Source organism: Dendrobium catenatum, unplaced genomic scaffold, assembly GCF_001605985.2.
Source record: "Dendrobium catenatum unplaced genomic scaffold, ASM160598v2 fragScaff_scaffold_740, whole genome shotgun sequence".
NCBI classification, from domain to species: domain Eukaryota; kingdom Viridiplantae; phylum Streptophyta; class Magnoliopsida; order Asparagales; family Orchidaceae; genus Dendrobium; species Dendrobium catenatum.
Window position 1 is genome coordinate 944,994 of NW_021319202.1, and position 19,729 is coordinate 964,722.

The 19,729-nt window shown below is 32.8% G+C and overlaps 1 protein-coding gene across 1 annotated transcript; it reads right to left on the reverse strand.

The window, feature by feature from the left end:
- Window positions 1-16,037: 16,037 nt before the first annotated feature.
- On the reverse strand, window positions 16,038-18,377 carry LOC110110232 (L-type lectin-domain containing receptor kinase S.4-like). Its single transcript, XM_020841612.2, has one exon. The coding sequence runs from the start codon at window positions 18,237-18,239 to the stop codon at window positions 16,203-16,205; it is 2,037 nt and encodes a 678-aa protein (XP_020697271.1). The 5' UTR covers window positions 18,240-18,377; the 3' UTR covers window positions 16,038-16,202.
- Between the last annotated feature and the right edge of the window lie 1,352 nt (window positions 18,378-19,729).

Here is a 19,729-nt window from a genome sequence, read left to right on the forward strand (position 1 = left end):
CTAACATCAAAGTTGACGATGATCATCACTAGAAGTGGAAATGAGAGCTAGGGTGGGTATCAAAGTCAAGTTTGATCATCACTGGATGGAGGAGTGGTAGGTTGAGGTCGAGCGCACTGCCGAGGTTAAGATCGATTGTTGTGCATAAGTCGAGCGTCTTTGGATGATTAATTAGTGTGGAAGTTGAGTTTGTTGAACATGAAAGTGAGTAGTCTTTGATGATGAGGTGTGGCAATTTGTGCTTCGACATAGAGCGTCGAAATCTCTAGTAACATGGTATGAGACTGAGACATCATGATTTGATGATTTAATAAAAATATAATTTGTATTTCAAAGACATCATTCCCACTGCTATTCAAGTTTTTGCTTCTAAAAATAATTTGAAACCGTGCCTGAGAAAGGAGTTTTTAAAAGCAAAACAGAAAAGCTTAATCTGCCCCAAAACAAAGCCGTAGAGTCCTCCCCTCTCGCTCATTTTCTTATAATTTTATGCCTATCTACTCTCCTCACTAACATTAGAACCAATGGGCATTAGTGTTGATATTAGCTTAACTTTTGCTTGCGCTTGATGCACATCATGTGGCTCTTACACGCTTCTCTAGGTTAATTTCTTTGCTAAATATTTCCTCAGCTTGGCAGCATATTAGTGATGTGTTTATATGTGAATTGTGATTCCTTTGATGGTGGTTTATGCCAAGTCAGTGTCATGACATGACTCTATATTATGACATGAATAACAAGCATGATTTAATTATGATCAAGTTCACATGTCTCATTGAATAACCTTTATAGTCATTGTCCTAATTATTGAGGATTTGACTTTGCATAGTATCATTATTCCTAGTACAAGTAGGGCTATCAAAATCAGTTCACGAGTCCGATTCGGATCCAATCTGGTACTGACCCGACACAAATTGACACTTTCTTGGACCCAAACTGCTTGAGATCCCAGTCAACTCGACACGATCTGCCAACTTGTTGTCGTCTTTACTTCTAATCCAACAGAAAACTGCGAACTGCCACCGACCAAATCGGAAGGAATGATCCCGACCAGAAGCTGCCACATGTGCGTGTGTACATGCTTTTTACGATTGTCGGCAGCATGTGCGACCGGAAGCCACCACCTGAAGGAATGTTGACGACCGTTGGCAGCATGTGCGTACATGCTTTTTAATTTTAACGGAATTAGAATACACGATATTTAGGCTTTGTTTGCAACAGCTATATTATTATTTTTAAAGCAGTTTTTTAATATAATTTTTTTCAAAATATTATTGTATTAAACATTATGAAACAGTCTCGTAAGAAGCCTTTGTAATTTTAGAGGTAAATTTGACTGTGTTTCACACGCTTGGATATATTAGATTACTTATCGAAATGTTATTAGAAATAAATTTGAAAGTTTAATAGAAATCATGATATCATACCATCCTCATATGGATATTCTTAAAAAATCATATGATATATAACACTTAAAATTTAATTATTTCTAAAGCTAACATCTTTTTATTAAAGTGCAGAGATAGTGAAAATTTAGTGTTTTTATTAAAGTGCATAGATAGTGAAAATTAAGGCAAATTCATATACACATTACATACGTAAGACTTCATTCTAAAATTTTTTTGTTGATAACCAAAGCTTCCAATCAATAGATCAAAATGAGCTGTGTTTTCTTTTTCTGCCTTTTTTTTTTTTTTGGTGAATTAGGTCAATTAAGATAAATTTATACATATATAACATAAGAAATGACTTAAACCAATATCTCTTAGATAATAGTAAAAGCTTCAACTAAGAGGTCAAAAAGAGCAGCTCATTTTCTTTCTTTTCTTACCATAAACTCTTTTAAGCCCACACGCTCAAACGAAACAATGTCACACAAAGCCCAATTTTATCGTAATTTACCGGCCCAAAAGTAGAGCCACCTTATCTTCAAACCTTCATTGAGCCCACGGCTAAGGGCAAATTTTCATGGAAAACAATTCTCACTGTAGCCACTCTAGAATTGTTGAAGATTTTTGAAATTGGATGGAATGTTGAATCATAATTTTTTTTAATATTTAAATGTTAAATTGAAATTGAATAAAATGATAAAATAAATATTAAAATTATTTATTTATTATTTGAATAATATAATAATAATATAATGTGTAACAAAAAATAAAGAAAATTGTATTCAGAAATATAGAATAGATAGAAAAAAATATATTTTATAATTTTAAATTTAAATATTTTATAGAAATAATTTTAAAAAGGAGCACTGTTAATATTTAAATTAGTTGTAGGAGCATAATATAAACAAAATTTAGAAAGAAGCAAATTAGCCAAACCATTTGGTGCATTCAATAGAATGCACCAAACTATTTGGTGCATTCTATCTGAATAAAAATAAATTTCTGATGAAGTAAAATTTAATTAATTCATTAATGATTAAAATTTATTAAAAAAATAATTAATGATTTTTTTATTTGATTTTGATGAAATTATATTATCTTAGTAGTCAAAATTTGAGTTGATTTTGTAACGCCGCTATGAATTATCACATCAGTCTGTATTGCTTGTCTTGTCAAAATACTCTCAAAATTTTTTTAATCCGAAATTAATTTTTTTTAAAAAAATATTTTTAATTTAAATTTTAAGAAAATTTTGTTATATTTAAAAAAACTATCTTTTATGTTTTAATGGTTATTTAAGTTATAATAATTAATGACTCATTTATTATATGAAACGAGTAATAAAAATTTAATTTTTTATTAAATAAAATTTGAGTTAATTTTGACATGACGAGCTAAACAGGCTGATGAGATAATTTATAGCGGCGTTACAAAATCAACTCAAATTTTAGCTAATAAACTAATATAATTTCATCAAAATAAAATAAATAAATTATTAAATAATTATTGTTTATTTTCTTAATAAAATTTTAAGCATTAATGAGCTAATTAAATTTTATTTCATTAGAAATTTATTTTTATTTAGAATACACCAAACTATTTGGTGCATTCTGAAAACGCCAAACAATTTGATGCATTCTATTATGCTCCTACAAGTAATTTAAACATTAAGAGTGTTCCTTCTTAAAATTTGTTCTATTTTATATATTTAAGTCACTAGTCTCTTCTTCCGAAGTCATTAGCATATTCAGATGTGTGAATGGCAGCAAAAATTAGGATGAGTTGAAATTTGAGGAGTTAGAAAACAGAGTTGAAGAAATTAAATAGTTTTATTTAGTTTAAATTCTTTATTCCTAGACATCTAAATAATTAAATCAACATAAAATTTTTGATCAAAATAGGAACCGAACAATTCCTTAAAATTGGAATCGATTCTCAAGTCCAACCCAACTGTTTGTGAAAATAAATGTATATGTTGATTGAATCGATTGGGTATTAGTTAATGATTGAACTTATCAGGCTGATCAATGTGATCAGACTTTAAAATATTATTATTGATACATCATTAGAAAATTCATAAATCAAAGTATAGATCTTGATACGAGTACATGAATTAGAAAAATTTCAAGATTAAGTACATTATTATTTGATCGTTAATTTAAATAAACTTATAATCAAAATGAATGTACATCAAGCACGTAAACTATTATGATTCGGATCCAAATGAGCCTAAATTAAGCAATAAAGTGTAGTAAAAAGCTCATGACATTATTGAGGTATCAATCGATCTCCAAATTTGTGTTCTCACAATCATAATGAGCATCTCGAACAAAATCCAATAAACTTATTCACTCAATTTTGATTTCACTAAGCAACTTAAACGTCTAAATAATTATTTATGATTGAGGGAATACAGACGGCCTGCCACGATAGAAGCCACTAGTTTAATTGAAGAAGACTGAAAAGAGTGATCAGAGATGCAAGCCTTAATCAAGAAAATGAAGAGAGCATGGATTTTTGTTTTGTTTTGAAGAGTAGAAGAAAATAATTCAAAACATTTCTAACAAAAGATAGAAAAAATGGAAGAAGGCAAAGCACACAAAATAAAAAGAATATACTATATATTCACTTAAAGTATGACTATGTCTTGTTATCACTGCTGTAGATTTTATTATAGTTTATTATGAAGAATCATAATCCTAATTCCTCCCATACAAATATAAGGCACTGCCATTTTCTTATTGAAAAAGCCTATGAGAGCTATAAATATAATAAAATATTCAAAATGAACTTAACAGAGTAACCCTATAATATCAGATATCCTTCATGTGTGTGTATTTGTACATGCATATGTGAGTGTGTGCGCACACGAATGTGGTGGGGCCTAAAAATTTCCGTAGTGATTTAATTATAGCGTAGAAAATTAGGCTCTATATTTTAACAACCTTTATTTGCTAATAATATTTGCATGGGAAAGTCTTTGTTGGGAAGAGTGAGGGCCACAACTAGCTATTTTCAATGATCACAAAACTTTACATTTGTACGCATAATATCAAAGTTGTCTAAAGAGTCAAAAAGATTTTGTGTAAGCAGTAAATACACAATTAATAGGATTTTGTATAAGCACTAGAAATTATCTTTACTATATTAAGTTAAAAGCTTCATTTTTTTTATAATTTGATGGCTATAACATACAAATAATAGGATTGATAATCTAAAACTATGAAGCACACAAATGTTTCGCTCGCTTTCCATGAAACTCAGCTAATCGAGCCATGTAACCGTTTAAGCTGATGCAACAAAATGGCAGCATTCTTCCACCGACCGATTTTAAGATTAATAGCTCTAAAAATCTTCTTAATTAGAGAACCATAACTCAAAGTGGCAGAGTTAAATTTCCTATTGTTCCTCTCAATCCACAGGTGATACACGGTTGCATTGAGGGAGAGGAGAAGGGCTCATTTTAAGTTGCTTGCAATAGACAGACCTCCAAAGTGAGAAAGAGCTTGTAACACATTGGGGTCTTTATAAATAAGTCTGAAAAAATGAGATGATCCTTTTAACAACATTAAAGGAGTAGGCACATTCAAACAACAAATGGGATAATGTCTCATTGGGTTCATAACAGAGAACACAACGCTTATCTAGAACAGTAATGTTCCTTTTTATGAGTTCATCAACAGTCAAAATTTCACCGGTTACTTTCCTCATAGTTGAAAAATGGTATGTGTATTGTTTTTATTTTTGAACTCCTTTTTTGCGTGATGTTATCTTACAGCCCTTGAATGTTTTTAGGTTATTTTGTAATTGTTAGTATTAGAAACCACCGGCTTTTAGGCTTTTTGATTTATTTTTTTTGTAGCTCTGATGAGCATTAGCAAGCTGGAGGTTCCTATTAAGGACCTTGTAACCGTTTTTTTAATATTAACGCGTAGGCCCCTCTGTGGGTTTTATCTTTAAAAAAAAGTGTTGGTTTTATGGACATTCAAATAAATGAGATATTTTTGGTATTTATGATAGTTCTCTAAAAGTTCTAAAATGTTCTCAATGTTTCTTTGGAATTACTATTAGAAAAGAAAATGATGAGAGTTCTTGCAAGAGTTAGAGAACTCATAATGCATGTTGCGAATTCTTGTAAAAATTAGAGAATTTAATCATAAAGAAAGTTCTTGTAAGAATTTGAGAACTCTTAATCTTACATATGTAATTTCAAACAATTTTTATATCTATTTACATATGCCATAACAGATAATCGGCAAGTCATTACAAAGGTACTCATGTTTAATTACAAGATTATGATTTATAAAAAAATTCACTAAATTTTATCTTTTATAAAACTAATAGCTATTTCTACACTTCAAGTGATTTGTAATCATGAAACAGCGGCCTTCCAATGACCCCGGTTAGGAGAGTAGATACATTAGATTTGACTAATGTTATAAAAGATAGAGGTAGACCTAAAAAGACTTGGTTAGAAAATATTAGATTTAAATGAGAATTTGATTGTTAATAAAACACAATGGAGAAAAAAGATTCATGCAACCGACCCCGTACTAGGTTAAAGGCTTGACGTTGTTGTTGTATAGTTTTTGAATGTTAAGCGTCTAAATATTGGTTTGGCGTACGTGATTGATAATAATTTTCAAAATCTTTCTTCAATTATGCTAGCCTAGAAAATCTCATCGTTATTTAATGAAGAAGAAAAATCCATTGAATTTACAACAACTTTTATCAAGCTGGAACTTGCTCTTCTCCACATGATATCACACACAATTAGAAATAATCCCAATTTTAGAAATTCATTTATTTTTGTTATATATGATTATAAACTAATCAACTTTAAAACAAAATCTATCCTGCTTCCAGCTTGACTAAGCTCTTATCATCCATAATAAACAAAAGAAAATCTTATCTTTTAGGCTTCGTTTGTGACGGTTTTCTTAATGCTTCTTAAAGCAACTTTTTAATACAAAAAAATTAAATTTTGTACTAAAAAATTACTTTAAGAAACAGTAAAAAAAACTATCCAAAACAAAATCTTAATTTCTTATAATAAACAGAGGCAAATAAGCACACGCAAGGGACAAGAACTAGAAAGTGGTGTCACTGAAATGACTTTTAATACACCGCTCAACTACTCTGAAGATTATTTTTAATTTGGGCTCAAAGTTATGCAGCAGCCAACAAGTTTTCTTCCAAGAATGAAAGCTACAGATAGTGATTAGTTTGCCATAATAGCGACACATAGCTTTGATACCGACGAATTCAAAGAGGGAACGCTGACAGAGCAAGAAGAAAACAATATCGATCAATCATTTTCTAATTTTTGTTTCCGTTATGTGCTTCTACATTTATCTTTTTGATTGACTTCATTCATCCTATATTGTTTGATGGTATGCTCATACATTGTTAATGTTGGTATTCCATGTTGGAAGGTTATGCTGCCATTCTATTTTAATGAAAACAATCTTGATACATAATTTAATGATTAAAGATAATTAAATTATAATATTTTAATTCAAAAATTCTAGTATTTTTTTGTCAGATTAAAATTATTTAACAATATACTTATCAAATTAGATAATTATCAATTTAAACTAATGAATTTAGCTTATAAATAATTATTAAAACTATTTATTCAATCTATAATTATTTTTATAATTATTTTATAGAAAATTTTAAATTCCATCATAAATCCTCCCCAAATCTTTTAGAAAAATTCCGTCATAATTCAGTCAGAAATCCACTTTATACCTAACACAAATCTATAGAATTCTACGAAAAAAGTAAACCACGATAAAGGAAAGCAGATAATGTTTGATCATCAAGACCCGTAGCAGATCGACTAGTAAAAGTTGTTATCAGTTGGTGCTACGCAAAAGAGATCGGCTAGGATATTTGACTACAACGAGATGTGCTTAGCTTTAAGAACCAACAGGAAGCAAAACTTTGACTTGCGTTGTCACTCCCCATTACCAAAAAATTTAGGATATTATACATAAATAAGACTTACCTAGCTACCCTTACAAAGCTCTATATGACTAAGCATATAGCTTTTTGCAGGTTTGGTGGGTGCTATTTATTTGGCTCTGGTCTAGAGTTGTTGATCTTCTTGCTTCTTCTTTTAGCTTTTTTCATTTGATTTGCTTGTTTTTCTTGTTTTATTTTCCTTGCTTTTCATTGTAATAGGCAGAACTGTCAGCTCGTAGATTTTATTTCAATGGTTGTATTTTTAGTAAGCTCAAACTAGGTTATTTAAGGACTTGTAATCTCTATTTTTAATTTTTATGTAGGCCTCTACGTGGGTTTCTCCTAAAAAAAAAGAAAGACTAAGCATATAGCCGTAGCTGCACTTAGCTTGCTCATACCTTTCTTAATTTTCTTAACCCTGAGCAAAATCATAAGTTTTAACCTGTCTAAAATTTTTATTAGCATTTGGTGTCAATCGACTAAGCCACTAAAGCCTTCAAGGCGAACATATAAAGCATATTATATAACTATAGATAACTAATTAAACTTATAATGTTAATTGAGAAGTATAGTTAATCATTCCATGTTATAGCATAAAAAGATGAGTGATGCATCAGATAATGAGTGAATATCACAATGCATGTACAAATATCATGAATCATGGAACCATTTAACATCAAGCAATGTGACAATATAATAAAGTACATGCGGCAACAATTCAATAAACCATATAATCCTACGTACATAAGAGCATGTGATCATTACATGATTTCGTTGCTTCTTATTTACTCTGGATTTTGTATTTATGTTGAAACTTATGGTATAAAGGGATTCATCCAATTGTCAATTATAATTAATTTTTTCTTAATTCATGCTATTAGAGCATACAGTTTGATTGTTTCTTGTATTTTAATATTGTAAACAAAATATATATAATGATAATCTCTTTCATTTTGATCTATATTGCCATAACACGTCATATTGGGTCATCCTATTATATATGTCAAGTGAACACAGCTATATAATTATTGACTTCATCGCCTCAAGCTCGAACAAAATCATCCTTATCTCATATCTAGTTGACTAGTTATCCTTAAGCATGATTACATCATTGTAAGCGTACTTTTCCTATTCTAACTTCTTACTTAATTACATGATAATCATTCTAATAAAAGCATTATCATAAAGCTAGCATGCTTGCTTAAGTCATTATGACATGGTTATAAAGAGATAAATATAAGAAACAACACTCTATCATTTCATGATAACATTAGGTGTGTTAATTACATAAATTTTCATGTTTTGTATAGGAGTGTCATAAATTTAAAGTATATGAGTGAATAAATATGATTGAATAACATGATTCATGTCAAAATTAGGATAACATATAAAGGCAAAAGCTTGAACTTTTCAATTAAAGAATAAACAAAGGATAAGTAATCCATTTTTGTATAGGAATGTCATAAATTTAAAGTATTTAATAAAAAAATAAAACATCATAATGTCATAATTTTAAGTTATTTTTTTATGTTGGTTAAGCAGTGTCATATAAAAACATAATAATTTCATATGAAAGATTAAGAGACAATATAACTCAATCTCTAAAAAAACGACTTTATCATATTAAATAAAACTCCTTAAACTTATCTTAGATAAATCCAATCATTCTAACACCTATGTTAAGCTCTTACATCAAACATCATTCTCAAGCATAAAACCTACCCTTTTAGAGTATTTATATTATTACTAAGGGTGTGTTTGGGATTGATGCATTTGTCGGTAAAACATGTTGTGAAATTGTTGTACATAAATCTACTTTATGAACTTGTTATACATAAATTATTGTAATTTGTTTGGATAGTATGACTGTCGAGATGCTGTGTTAGATGCAACTATATGCGAACAAATTTCTGTGATACCCTTTATATATTGATATGAAAAAAAAAATTATATAAATGTCAAAAAAATTTAAATTTATATAATAACAAACTAACAATTCTAAATTAAAATATATGTTAATACTTAACATATGGTTTGAGCTCACTAATAAACTTCAATGGAGAAGGCCATTCATGATCACTTCCCATTCCTTCTCCTCCTGGCAAACTTGAAGCCAATGGCTGGTGAAGCTTATGACAGCCTTATCGTACCCTTCATCATCCAAGGCCTAGATACTTCAGCGTTCGTGTGTACAGCGATATCAACTCATCTCACATGTTCAGCACAACCTCGATCCCCACGATTATTTTCGTTTCCCCTTGCTCTCTTGTAAGGTAGATTACTAGTGTGAAACCCTTTAAATTTTTTCGATTATTATTATTTTTTTTTTTATCTAAAGAAGTCCAAATCATAAACCGTCTTCACCAGAACATTTATAATGTTGTGTTTTAGCTTCCCTAAAATTTTCATAATTTTTTTGCACTGTCGAAATTTCTTAAGAACTCGACACATATGAGTACAAGTGGGAGGTTTTGGGACCATTAAATGTCCGTTTTGCAAACTGATTTCATCATAATTTTCTAAATAAAATTTGTTAATTTTTGAATGTTTTTCTGTAATTTTTGGAATCCTTAAAAGATTTTTTTTTTAATTTTATATTGAAAATTAATTATAATAATATTATTATATATTATTTAATTATAAATATCTAAAATATCTAATCTCACTTACATCTCATTTCATTTGGTTTTGCCAAAACGATAAACAGAGAACTGTTTAGGGGATTTGGGAAAATAAAGAGTAGGAGAGGAGGAAAATTTGGTTTTGGGCAACTTCAGGTCGTTTTCGTCCGTCGACACAGTTGGGAAAGTTGTTCGACTCGATATAAGTACATTATGCCCATCTCAATTTTCAAAAATGTGTAAGTTTTGGCAAATATATCGATTTAAATTTTGTATCCGTTAGCGAAAAAAGGGGATAACTTTGCACCGGCAAAACTTTCACCTCGTAACTTTTTATATGTTATAGAGATTACGATTATGCACATTTTGAATATTTTCTGAAATTTTTTCACTGGGGTTTTGAAAATTGTGAAGTTTTTAGTGAATAGAAAAGTATCAAAATGTTGAAAATAGTGTAGTAGTATAATAAAAGTCTTAAAATATTATTTTACACATTCCCTGATAATTTGGTAATTTTTTGAAGCTGTATATATTTGTCTAGTTGGATTTTCTATTGTCTACTTTTATACAATACTGTGACACTTTGATATATGCTCAGTTAATCTTTAATTGTTATTATGTGATTATATATGTGCATATGTGATTAAATTATATCTGTTGGGAGCCATAAGGGGCTAGAATCCTTTGTGATTCTATCCGTGTCAAAGAATTTCTATGAGTTATAAGGGGTTATAATTCTTTGAGATTCTATCTGAGACAGGGATATCTGATGTGTTCTGGTGCTATAAACATAAATAAAAAGGGAGTCATAATGGGTCAGAATCCTTTGAGATTCTATCTGGATCCGGGAAATGTGATCTGATCTACTCTGTGATATGAATGTTGATTTATTCATTTGTTCTGCACTGTTCTGAAGCATAGAATAGCTGCTATGTATTTATTACATTTTTCAGTTTTGTAATTCTCACTTCAGTGATTTATTTAAACTGCAAATTACTGCTTTTAATTATTCGGTAATTATTTAGTAAAATATTTGATAAAAGAATGTTTGAAAATTTAGATTGGTTTATATGGCTTGCTAAGCTGTTGTAGCTCATTATGGTTTTACTTTTGGTTTTCAAGACTTGGTAAGGGGAAAGAGGTTGTGGACTAGTTGTTTAGGATCAGATCTGATGTCATAGGCATTTTGCTATTTTGATTTTTATACAGTCATCATGACTAGTTTAATTTTCAGTTCTGTAGCTCTTGTTTGTTGTTGACCTCGTTTTTGTCCTGATTAGCCCTCAGGCGCATTTGATCGATTTGATCGGGCCTCGTCGTGCTTGATTCAAGTCGAATTTATGTATAAGTTTTTCATTATTTGGTTATTTTATTAGCTATGTGGTTCATCATTATTTCAATGAATATCGGCAGAAAATTTGAAATAATTCAAAAATTAGATATTGGGGTTTGTCTGTCACAGGTCAACACGATAGGACTTGTCCTGATATGGTTGGGTTTTGACAACTAGTTCGCACCCCTACAACCAAGGATGTGAGGAAATACCGAGCGGTGCCACAAGGTGCAAAGAAATGGATGAACTAATGAATTTCACGATGAAGAAAAAGACATTGGGGTATTTCACAAGGTCATTTACATCTTCGTATTACCTTCGAATAGTAGGAAATAGAGAATACAGGAGTCTATCTCAGGATGGGAAAAGTAATTACGTGATGCAAAAAGTTTGAGAATGGAGCACGACCTCATGACCTCAAAACTCCATTGCGTTTCTTGACATACAACAACAAAAACATCATCCCAAATGCATCCTAAGTCTTGCCCAAATTATAACACAATCCTCATAGGTATTCAATGCACTAGGCCTGTCTGAGTTCTCTCACTTAACAATAGGTTATTTGAATTTACTTAAATATTTACTTAAAATAAGTCATCATCTTTTTTGTCATTTAATTTAAAAGAGTTATGAATAATGTAATGATTAAACATTTCTTACAAATATTTTTATAAGTTATTTTCTCACCAATGCTTGAGGAGATGCAAAAGAGTAATAATATTTTTTAATAAATTTTTTTATTATTGGATATTTTTTATAATTTTTTGCACATTAATGGCCTTTTAAAATGTTTTTGCAATTTCATAAAAAAACCTAAACAATTCATTTCTTAAAGAAAGGGCCAAAAGCTGCAACAACATGCTTGATGAATGCTTAGCTTTTTATAAATTTTTAATAATTTTTAACACATTAATGGCCTTTTAAAATGTTTTTGCAATTTCATAAAAAAATTTAAGCATTTCATTTCTTAAAGAAAAGGCCAAAAGCTACAACAACAAGCTTGATGAATGCCTAGTGCATGTACAACATGTGCCCAAAAATCATGAAAAGGGCACTCCAACCAACATCAGTTCTATCGACGTGCTGATAGCTAACTACCCTGGTTCACAGGGACGGATCCAACTTCTTTTTCAGGGTGGACAAAAAAAAATGTTTTGATAGGGGATGGACAAAGACGCTTAGGATTAATAAAATTATGACAATTTTTTTTTGAGAAGGGGCAAAATGCCCAAAACACTCAAAATATTTTAAAAGATTTTTTTTTTTTTTTTTTGAGGGTGGGCATTTGCCCCCTCAACATAAAGGGGATCCGCCCATGCTTGTTCACCCAACGGACGTTTTTGCCTATAAATTTTTTTTTAATTATTTTTTGCTGTTATATATATATCCTACAATTAATTTCAAGCTATTTTGATGAGCTTTAAAAAAAGTTTTAAGAAAAAAATTCTTGAATTAATGCATCAACTTTTGAAATGCTAAAATTATAATTGAGGAAATTTACATTGATTTATGGAACTAAGTGGAGGTTAGTATAAACATTTATGGAGTGGTCAGACTTTATAATTTATTTATAATATAATTTTTAAGGATTTATATACATATCATTTTATTTCATGCTATTTATATATCTAACACCTAAAATTTTAATATTATACGCCACCACTAATATAAAGTTTTAAAATAAAATATACCTCTCTTATATTTCATTCTTATCGCCCATACCACCCTATAAAATTTAATATTTCATTTCATACACCCATATTTGTTCTATAGGTGATAGGCATGTCATATTAAAGTTTTAGGTATTATATATGTAAATAGTATGAAATAAAGTTGTATGTATGTAGATCCCCTATAATTTTATGCCATAAATTTTTCTTAAGGACCTAAAATATTTTTGAAAAACAAAGATTTTAACTTTAAAAATTGGGGGCAAACGATATGTCATAAAAAATTATACTTGATTAAGCACAAATCTCGATACAATATTTGAATTTAGAGATTTTAAATTTAAGTTAACAATCATCAATTTGTATTTTTTTTATTTTTATAAGTTTAACATTGATTTGTGCTTCGAAATTTGAATTCAACAAACTTTAATAAAACTAAACGTTTCAATGAGGTAAACCTAATGATAGCAAAAATTGCTTCAAAGTTTTTTATTATTAATTGACTAAATGATATCTAAATCTTATAAAATTACTGTATAAATGAGCATCTCAAGAAGTAATCAACCAAACTTAAAACTATTCAAATTTTAAGATCATGAAAACACTTAAATAATGAATGAAGGGTTTTATTAAATTATGTTGAGATGTTGGCTTAAATTGTATAGTTCTATGTTCTCGAACTTAAGTTAAATTTGAGGGGAATTTAGACAATAAATGATTTTCTTAATGTCAAGTGAGCTCAGTGTTCTCCACGTGTGAGTTATTGTGTCTCTTCCTCCTTATTTGGCAGACGCTTTGCCGCCTCCATTGCTAACAAATAAAACCAAAATGACCTAAACTTTTAATTTCTTATAACAAAGAGGCAAAAAGCTTACACGCAACTTCATGCAAAAGGCACAGCTTTTATGCTTACCGCTCATCTAACATTTAAAGCAGTCAAAGAAAAATCTTCAGGATTATTGCATAAATGGAACGTGGCATCCAGTAGCCTGAAGATTATTTTTGAGATTTCACACTTAACCTTAAAGAAATTTCTATTAACTAATTAAAGCTATAGATGGTGGATCAAAAGTCCTAATTAGCTACACAAAGCATTTAATCGAACCAAAAAAAGGATAGGGTTGGAGCGAGCCGATTTTGAGCCAAATTCACAGACTTCAGATAAAATCTATATAAGCAAGCACAAAATCAGCTTCTTGCCCATATTTTTTTTGGGGACGGGTCATCTACCCGCTGTCACTTTAAAGAGAGTTCATGACGGCGTAACTAAACACTCGGCAGAACCTAGCGAGGCCACCCACCGGTATCGAGCCTTAGGGGCGTCAATTTCGGGTCACGGTTCGGGTTCCAGTCCAACCTGAAACTGACCTGATAATATGCGGGTCAACCCAAGCCTGCCCGTTTTGACAAACTGGTCAATTTTTAGGACCCAAACCTGACCCGTTTTGGGTCCAAGGCAACCCAACACGACCCGAATCATCCGGGATGGACAAAAAATTGTTCGTTTTAGGATAGAAAAAATGGACAATCTCCGCTTTTCGGATCAAAAGCGGGTAAAAAATGGGTCAATCTCGGATTCGGGTAATAAACAACTAAATTTTAGCTTACTGGTTCAGCCAGAATCCGACTCGGTTTTTTAAACGGGTCGATTTGTTGAACCCGAACCGACCTGTTTCGGATCCGAGTAGACCCTAACTAGGAATTTTCGGGTCGGGTTTGAGTCGGGTTTTCGAGTCATGTTAATTATTGACACCTCTATTGAGCTTGCATTTGCTTTGCCCCACTTAAGAGATGAGGCCGTAGTTGGGGAGATTTGAATCCAGGATGGGGTTCCCAACCGTGCTCGTCCACCTTGTTTCATTTTTCTATCATCTAAGCTCAAATCAAACACAATATTTAACCTGGTCGTATTTGAATTGAGCCGGCTGAAAATAACTTATTTTTCATTGACAGCCAAAAATTTACTGTTCATTTAACTCAATTGAGCTCAATCTAAACTAAAAATTAATTTAGCCATCAATCAATATTAGATTTAAAGCTAAAAATTTCAACTAAACGAGAAGCTCCAATACAAGCAACGAGATAACCCTCAGTACTAATGCATTAATACATAATCGGTCATTTCCATTTCCATTGCAGTCATCATAAAACGGGACTCGACTGATAAAGACTGCAATTTTTATTCAAACGGAACCTTCATTTTCAAAGTCTCCCCTAAGTCGCTATGCCATTTATATTCTGCCCCACCCTATGAAACCTACAACCCAACGCACCGTTTTTTTTTTTTTTTTCATTTGAGCCATTAAATCAGATCATATATCACATATATAAACTTCAAATTCAAAATCTTTTAATTTATAATCAAAATTCTAGGCCAACACATCAAGATAATTAGGATACTTTAATTATTCCTTTTCATGTATTGAATCTTTTTCACGACTCGATAAATAATTTAATAAGTCAATGATTTTTTTCTATGTTTCAGAATACGGTTAACCGACACATTAACTAATCGGTTACGATAAATTGGATCAAATTTTGTAATTTTTTTCTTCTGCAGTACCTCGACGTGATATAAGCGACTGAGCTTGAAAGAGCTTCAAGAATCAGTTTTCTTTTGATAGGGGCTAAACATGAATAACTTATTTTGGCTTTTTGACCCCATATTGTAGGGTGGATTTCAAAAGATATGAAAAATCTCCCTCCAAGCCGTACATACGACTTTCATCGAATACGGCTTTCCACAGAATTCTATATGTATCTATAAGATCGAGTATGGAATTCTGTTTACTCACTTTCACTTTAAATTGAGTATCCGTTTCCCTCCTTTTCCTGCTAGGATATGTATAACATGAAGAAAACTAATTGCTGCCATTATATAGTGTCTCCTCCGGTCAGGCATATCCATGTAGAATACAAATATACCAATTATCTTTAAGAAAAACTTAATATATGTTCTTTTTTTAGGGGGGGAAATACTTTTTTTCACGCATTTGATTTTAGGAATATTTTTTTTTTGGGCATATATCTAAAGAAATTAAAGAAAAAGAAATTAAAGAAGAAGATATGAAATATTATACATGCATAAAAATAGTAATCATCGAGGATAAAGTTTCCGTATCTAAGCGATGCATCGTGCATGAATAACAATTGGGACAAACGCGTGCGCGGTATTCGTGTGGAGTATAGCAGAACGAGCGGCCGCAATTAATTTAAATTACACAACCGTAGAGAACACGAATGGGGTGGCTGCCTCATCTGTCGCCGTCATCCCACCCGTAGTGCCACCGTTAGGACTGAAGCTTAATGGCCAAGAAACCTTCTCGAAAGAAGAAGATGGGTAAGAGTGCACGAAATCTTCAAATCCCACCTCATAGAAATGCCCGCCGGCAGGCGGCGAGCTTGGAAGCTCAGGCACACCTGACGGATCCCCGTCCTCAAAAAACCTTACCACATCCCTCATCGCAGGTCTCGCTGCCGGTAAGGGATGCGAGCACATCATACCCACCCTGAAAGACACCTCCACCTCGGCGTCGTCGAACTCGCCGGCGAGACGCGAGTCCACCGCTTCTCTCCACTTTCCTGCCGTCCACTTCTCCCACACTAAATCGACCAATACTAGCTCGTCCTGTAAAGCCTTGGGCTCTATCGGTCGCCGCCCGCACACCACTTCAAGCACTAGCGCCCCGAAGGCGAAGACGTCGGTGGCAGTTGTGGCCTTACCTGTTCGCGTCAACTCCGGCGCGAGGTAACCAAGCGTTCCCACCACCCGCGTCGTGCTCGGGTTCGCCCCGCGCTCGTAGAGCTTGGCGAGGCCAAAGTCGCCGAGGCGGCCATTGAGCTCTCCATCAAGGAGGACGTTGCTAGCCTTAACGTCGCGGTGGAGGACGACGCTCTCCCATTCCTCGTGGAGATAGAGCAGGGCTGCCGCCACGCTGCGAATGACGCGGAAGCGAATCGACCACGGGAGTAGCGGCGTTGTCGCATCTCCGCTAAATAGGTATTTGTCGAGGCTTCCGTTGGGCATATAGTCGTAGACTAAGAGGAGATCGGCCCGCCGCCGACACCAGCCCTGCATCCGGACAAGGTTGCGATGGCGAAGCCGGCCTATGCTGGCAATCTCTGCCACGAATTCGCGCAACCCTTGTTTGGATTCGTGGGAGACTCGCTTCACTGCGACCTCTTCTTTCGTCCCGGGAAGAACTCCTCTGTAAACTTTGCCGAACCCGCCCTGTCCTAGAAGCTCTTTCTCTCTGAACCTCTTGGTGGCGTACTTGAGCTCCTTGTAGGAAAAACGATGCGGGCCCGTAACGAGCTCCCAGTCCTCGATGACATCAGCGGTTTTTATCTTGTATATAAGGTAGCCGGCGGTGGCGAGGGCCGCGATGAGGAAAAGCAGAGCGGAAACAGGGGCAGCAATGAGCAAGGCGTAGTTTTTCTTCTTGGGCTTCGGTAGTGATGGAAGAGAGGAGAGATCTAGCGATTTGGCCACCCCGTTCATCTTAAAGTTCCAGCCAAATAAATAATGGGAACTGGCGAGCAGTCCCGTTGACGCCGAGAAACCAACATACATCTCGTTAAGAAAAATCGGGGACAAATCAACAGCGTAAGAAATAATTGGATTAGCAGGTTTTGTTGAAGTGTTAGCGAGCCATACGTCGAGCACCTTGCGTGCGGAATCGTAGTCAACCCAAACTTGAGTAGTGTCACCGCTTTTGAGATTCACAGAGGCGGGAACGGACTTATTAGAGGCTAGATTGTTAAGATCAATCCCGACGTGGTTGTCGTTGATGTCCCCGAACTCAAAGTCCTGCACAGTATCAAATTCGACGGCAAATAGGTGGTTGGAGGCGTTGCCGATGTTTTTGGCGTTGAGGAGGCCGAGGTACTGGCTAGGGAGGGCATCAGGAAGGGAACTGGAGTTGGCGATGGTGAAGGCGAGGCCATGGCCGCCGAGCTTGGGATATTCCGGGACGATGGCGAAGGCGAAGGTGGTAGAGAAGGAGAAGAGGTAGCCGTCAGTGGAGTTCTTGAAACGGATGGGGACGCGGTAGAATGCGTGGCCGATGAGACGGCGAGTATCGTTAGTGAGCCGGAGGATGCCGTCGTTATCGACCTCGGCGATGCCACTGAGGGCTATGTTGCCGTTACTGTTGCCGGAGTTGAAGCCGGAGAATTCGAACTCTTCGCGTTGGGCGAGTGCTGAGAGGAGTGAGAGGGAGGACAGGAAGAGGATGAAGAATGTTTTAGACATTATTAAGAAAAAAGAAATTTTTGCTTTGAGTTGGTATGGATGGTTAAGGTTTTGTAGGAAGATATTTGGTGTGATGTAAATTATTGTTCCTCTTGGATTTATTAATGCTACCTACACTTCAACTAAATTTTTTGGGACCCTAAATTATGTAGACGAACGACGCAATATTCTTCGTTGATTTGGATACTTACAGCGCTAGTTCCTAAAAATCATATTATCCCACTTATAATTTCAAATTATTTAGCTACTTTGCGGTACGAATGGGAAAAAAATTATATTAAGAGTACATTTGTGGCGAATATAGTTTTTATAAAGATAATTATAAAGTATTATGTATTTTTTTTAAGTTTTGGCATGAATTAATTTTTTAGTATAAAATTTTTTTATGATAAAATAAAATTATAATTATTATCTTAAAAATAAAATAGTGAAAAAATTATCTCAAATGAAGCCTCCCATGATTTTTTTAATTCTTCTTTAAAAAAAAAATTTAGTTAAAAAATTAATTTTTGGTAATAAAATTTTATTTTAAGAAGCAATAAAAAAAGTTATTCCAAACAAAACCTTAATGTCATAATACATGGGTCTAGACGAGATTAGTTTGAGAAAGTTTTTTATTTAAGTGATTAATTCATTAAAATTATGAAAAAATATTAAAAAATTATGATATAAATTATAATATAATAAAGTTAATTATTTTAAATTATTTTAAATAGAAGAAATTTATATTATATTAATTTAAAAATAAATTTAATAATTTTTAACATTATAATTTAAATTAAGATATTTTAACACAATTTTTATTCAAATTAGGTTGAAAATTTTTAATAATATCTCATTTAAAATGTTTAGCAAAAATTTATATCAAAGAGGGGGAAATTTTTTATATGGGATCAAATTTGAATTTGCATAGAAAATTGTATATGACAAGCAAATTAACGAGAAATTATTCTGTTCGGACATTGAGTTGTCTAGAGACCAACCAGAAAGCACTAAATCACCTGATACGAATGATAACGAGCATCGATAGTGAGCAAAAAAATGATGTGACATATTCTGGTTAATCTCGGAACTCCGGCATCCATTATCTGCATAGAATAATTTCTCCAAATTAACAGACAGTATCAAATAAGCATCTTTCTTTGAGATTAATGAAAATGGAGTGATCTTCCTTTAAATCCCCATATAAATTTTGCTCTTGAATTGTGCTAGGTATCTTCTAATTATGTTAATGATGGAACTTTTTTTTTTTTTTTTTTTTTTGGAAAATTTTTTTTTTTTTTTGGCAAAAAAGAAACATTAGAACGCTTTTCTACGGCTACGCATGATATTTATCCTCGGGATGTGATGGCAATAAATATCCTCCAGCTTAAAATTTTTAAATAATTTCTTCTACTGAGAAAATCTCTCAACATTGCTCAGATATAAAGTTTTTGGTCTGGCTAAGGACTCTGAAAGACGAGGAGGAGGAAAATTCAGAGAGGGCTGTT

Coding starts and splice junctions, on each gene's coding strand:
- LOC110110232 (XM_020841612.2), bottom strand. CDS start 18,239: ATGTCTAAAACATTCTTCATCCTCTTCCTGTCCTCCCTCTCACTCCTC.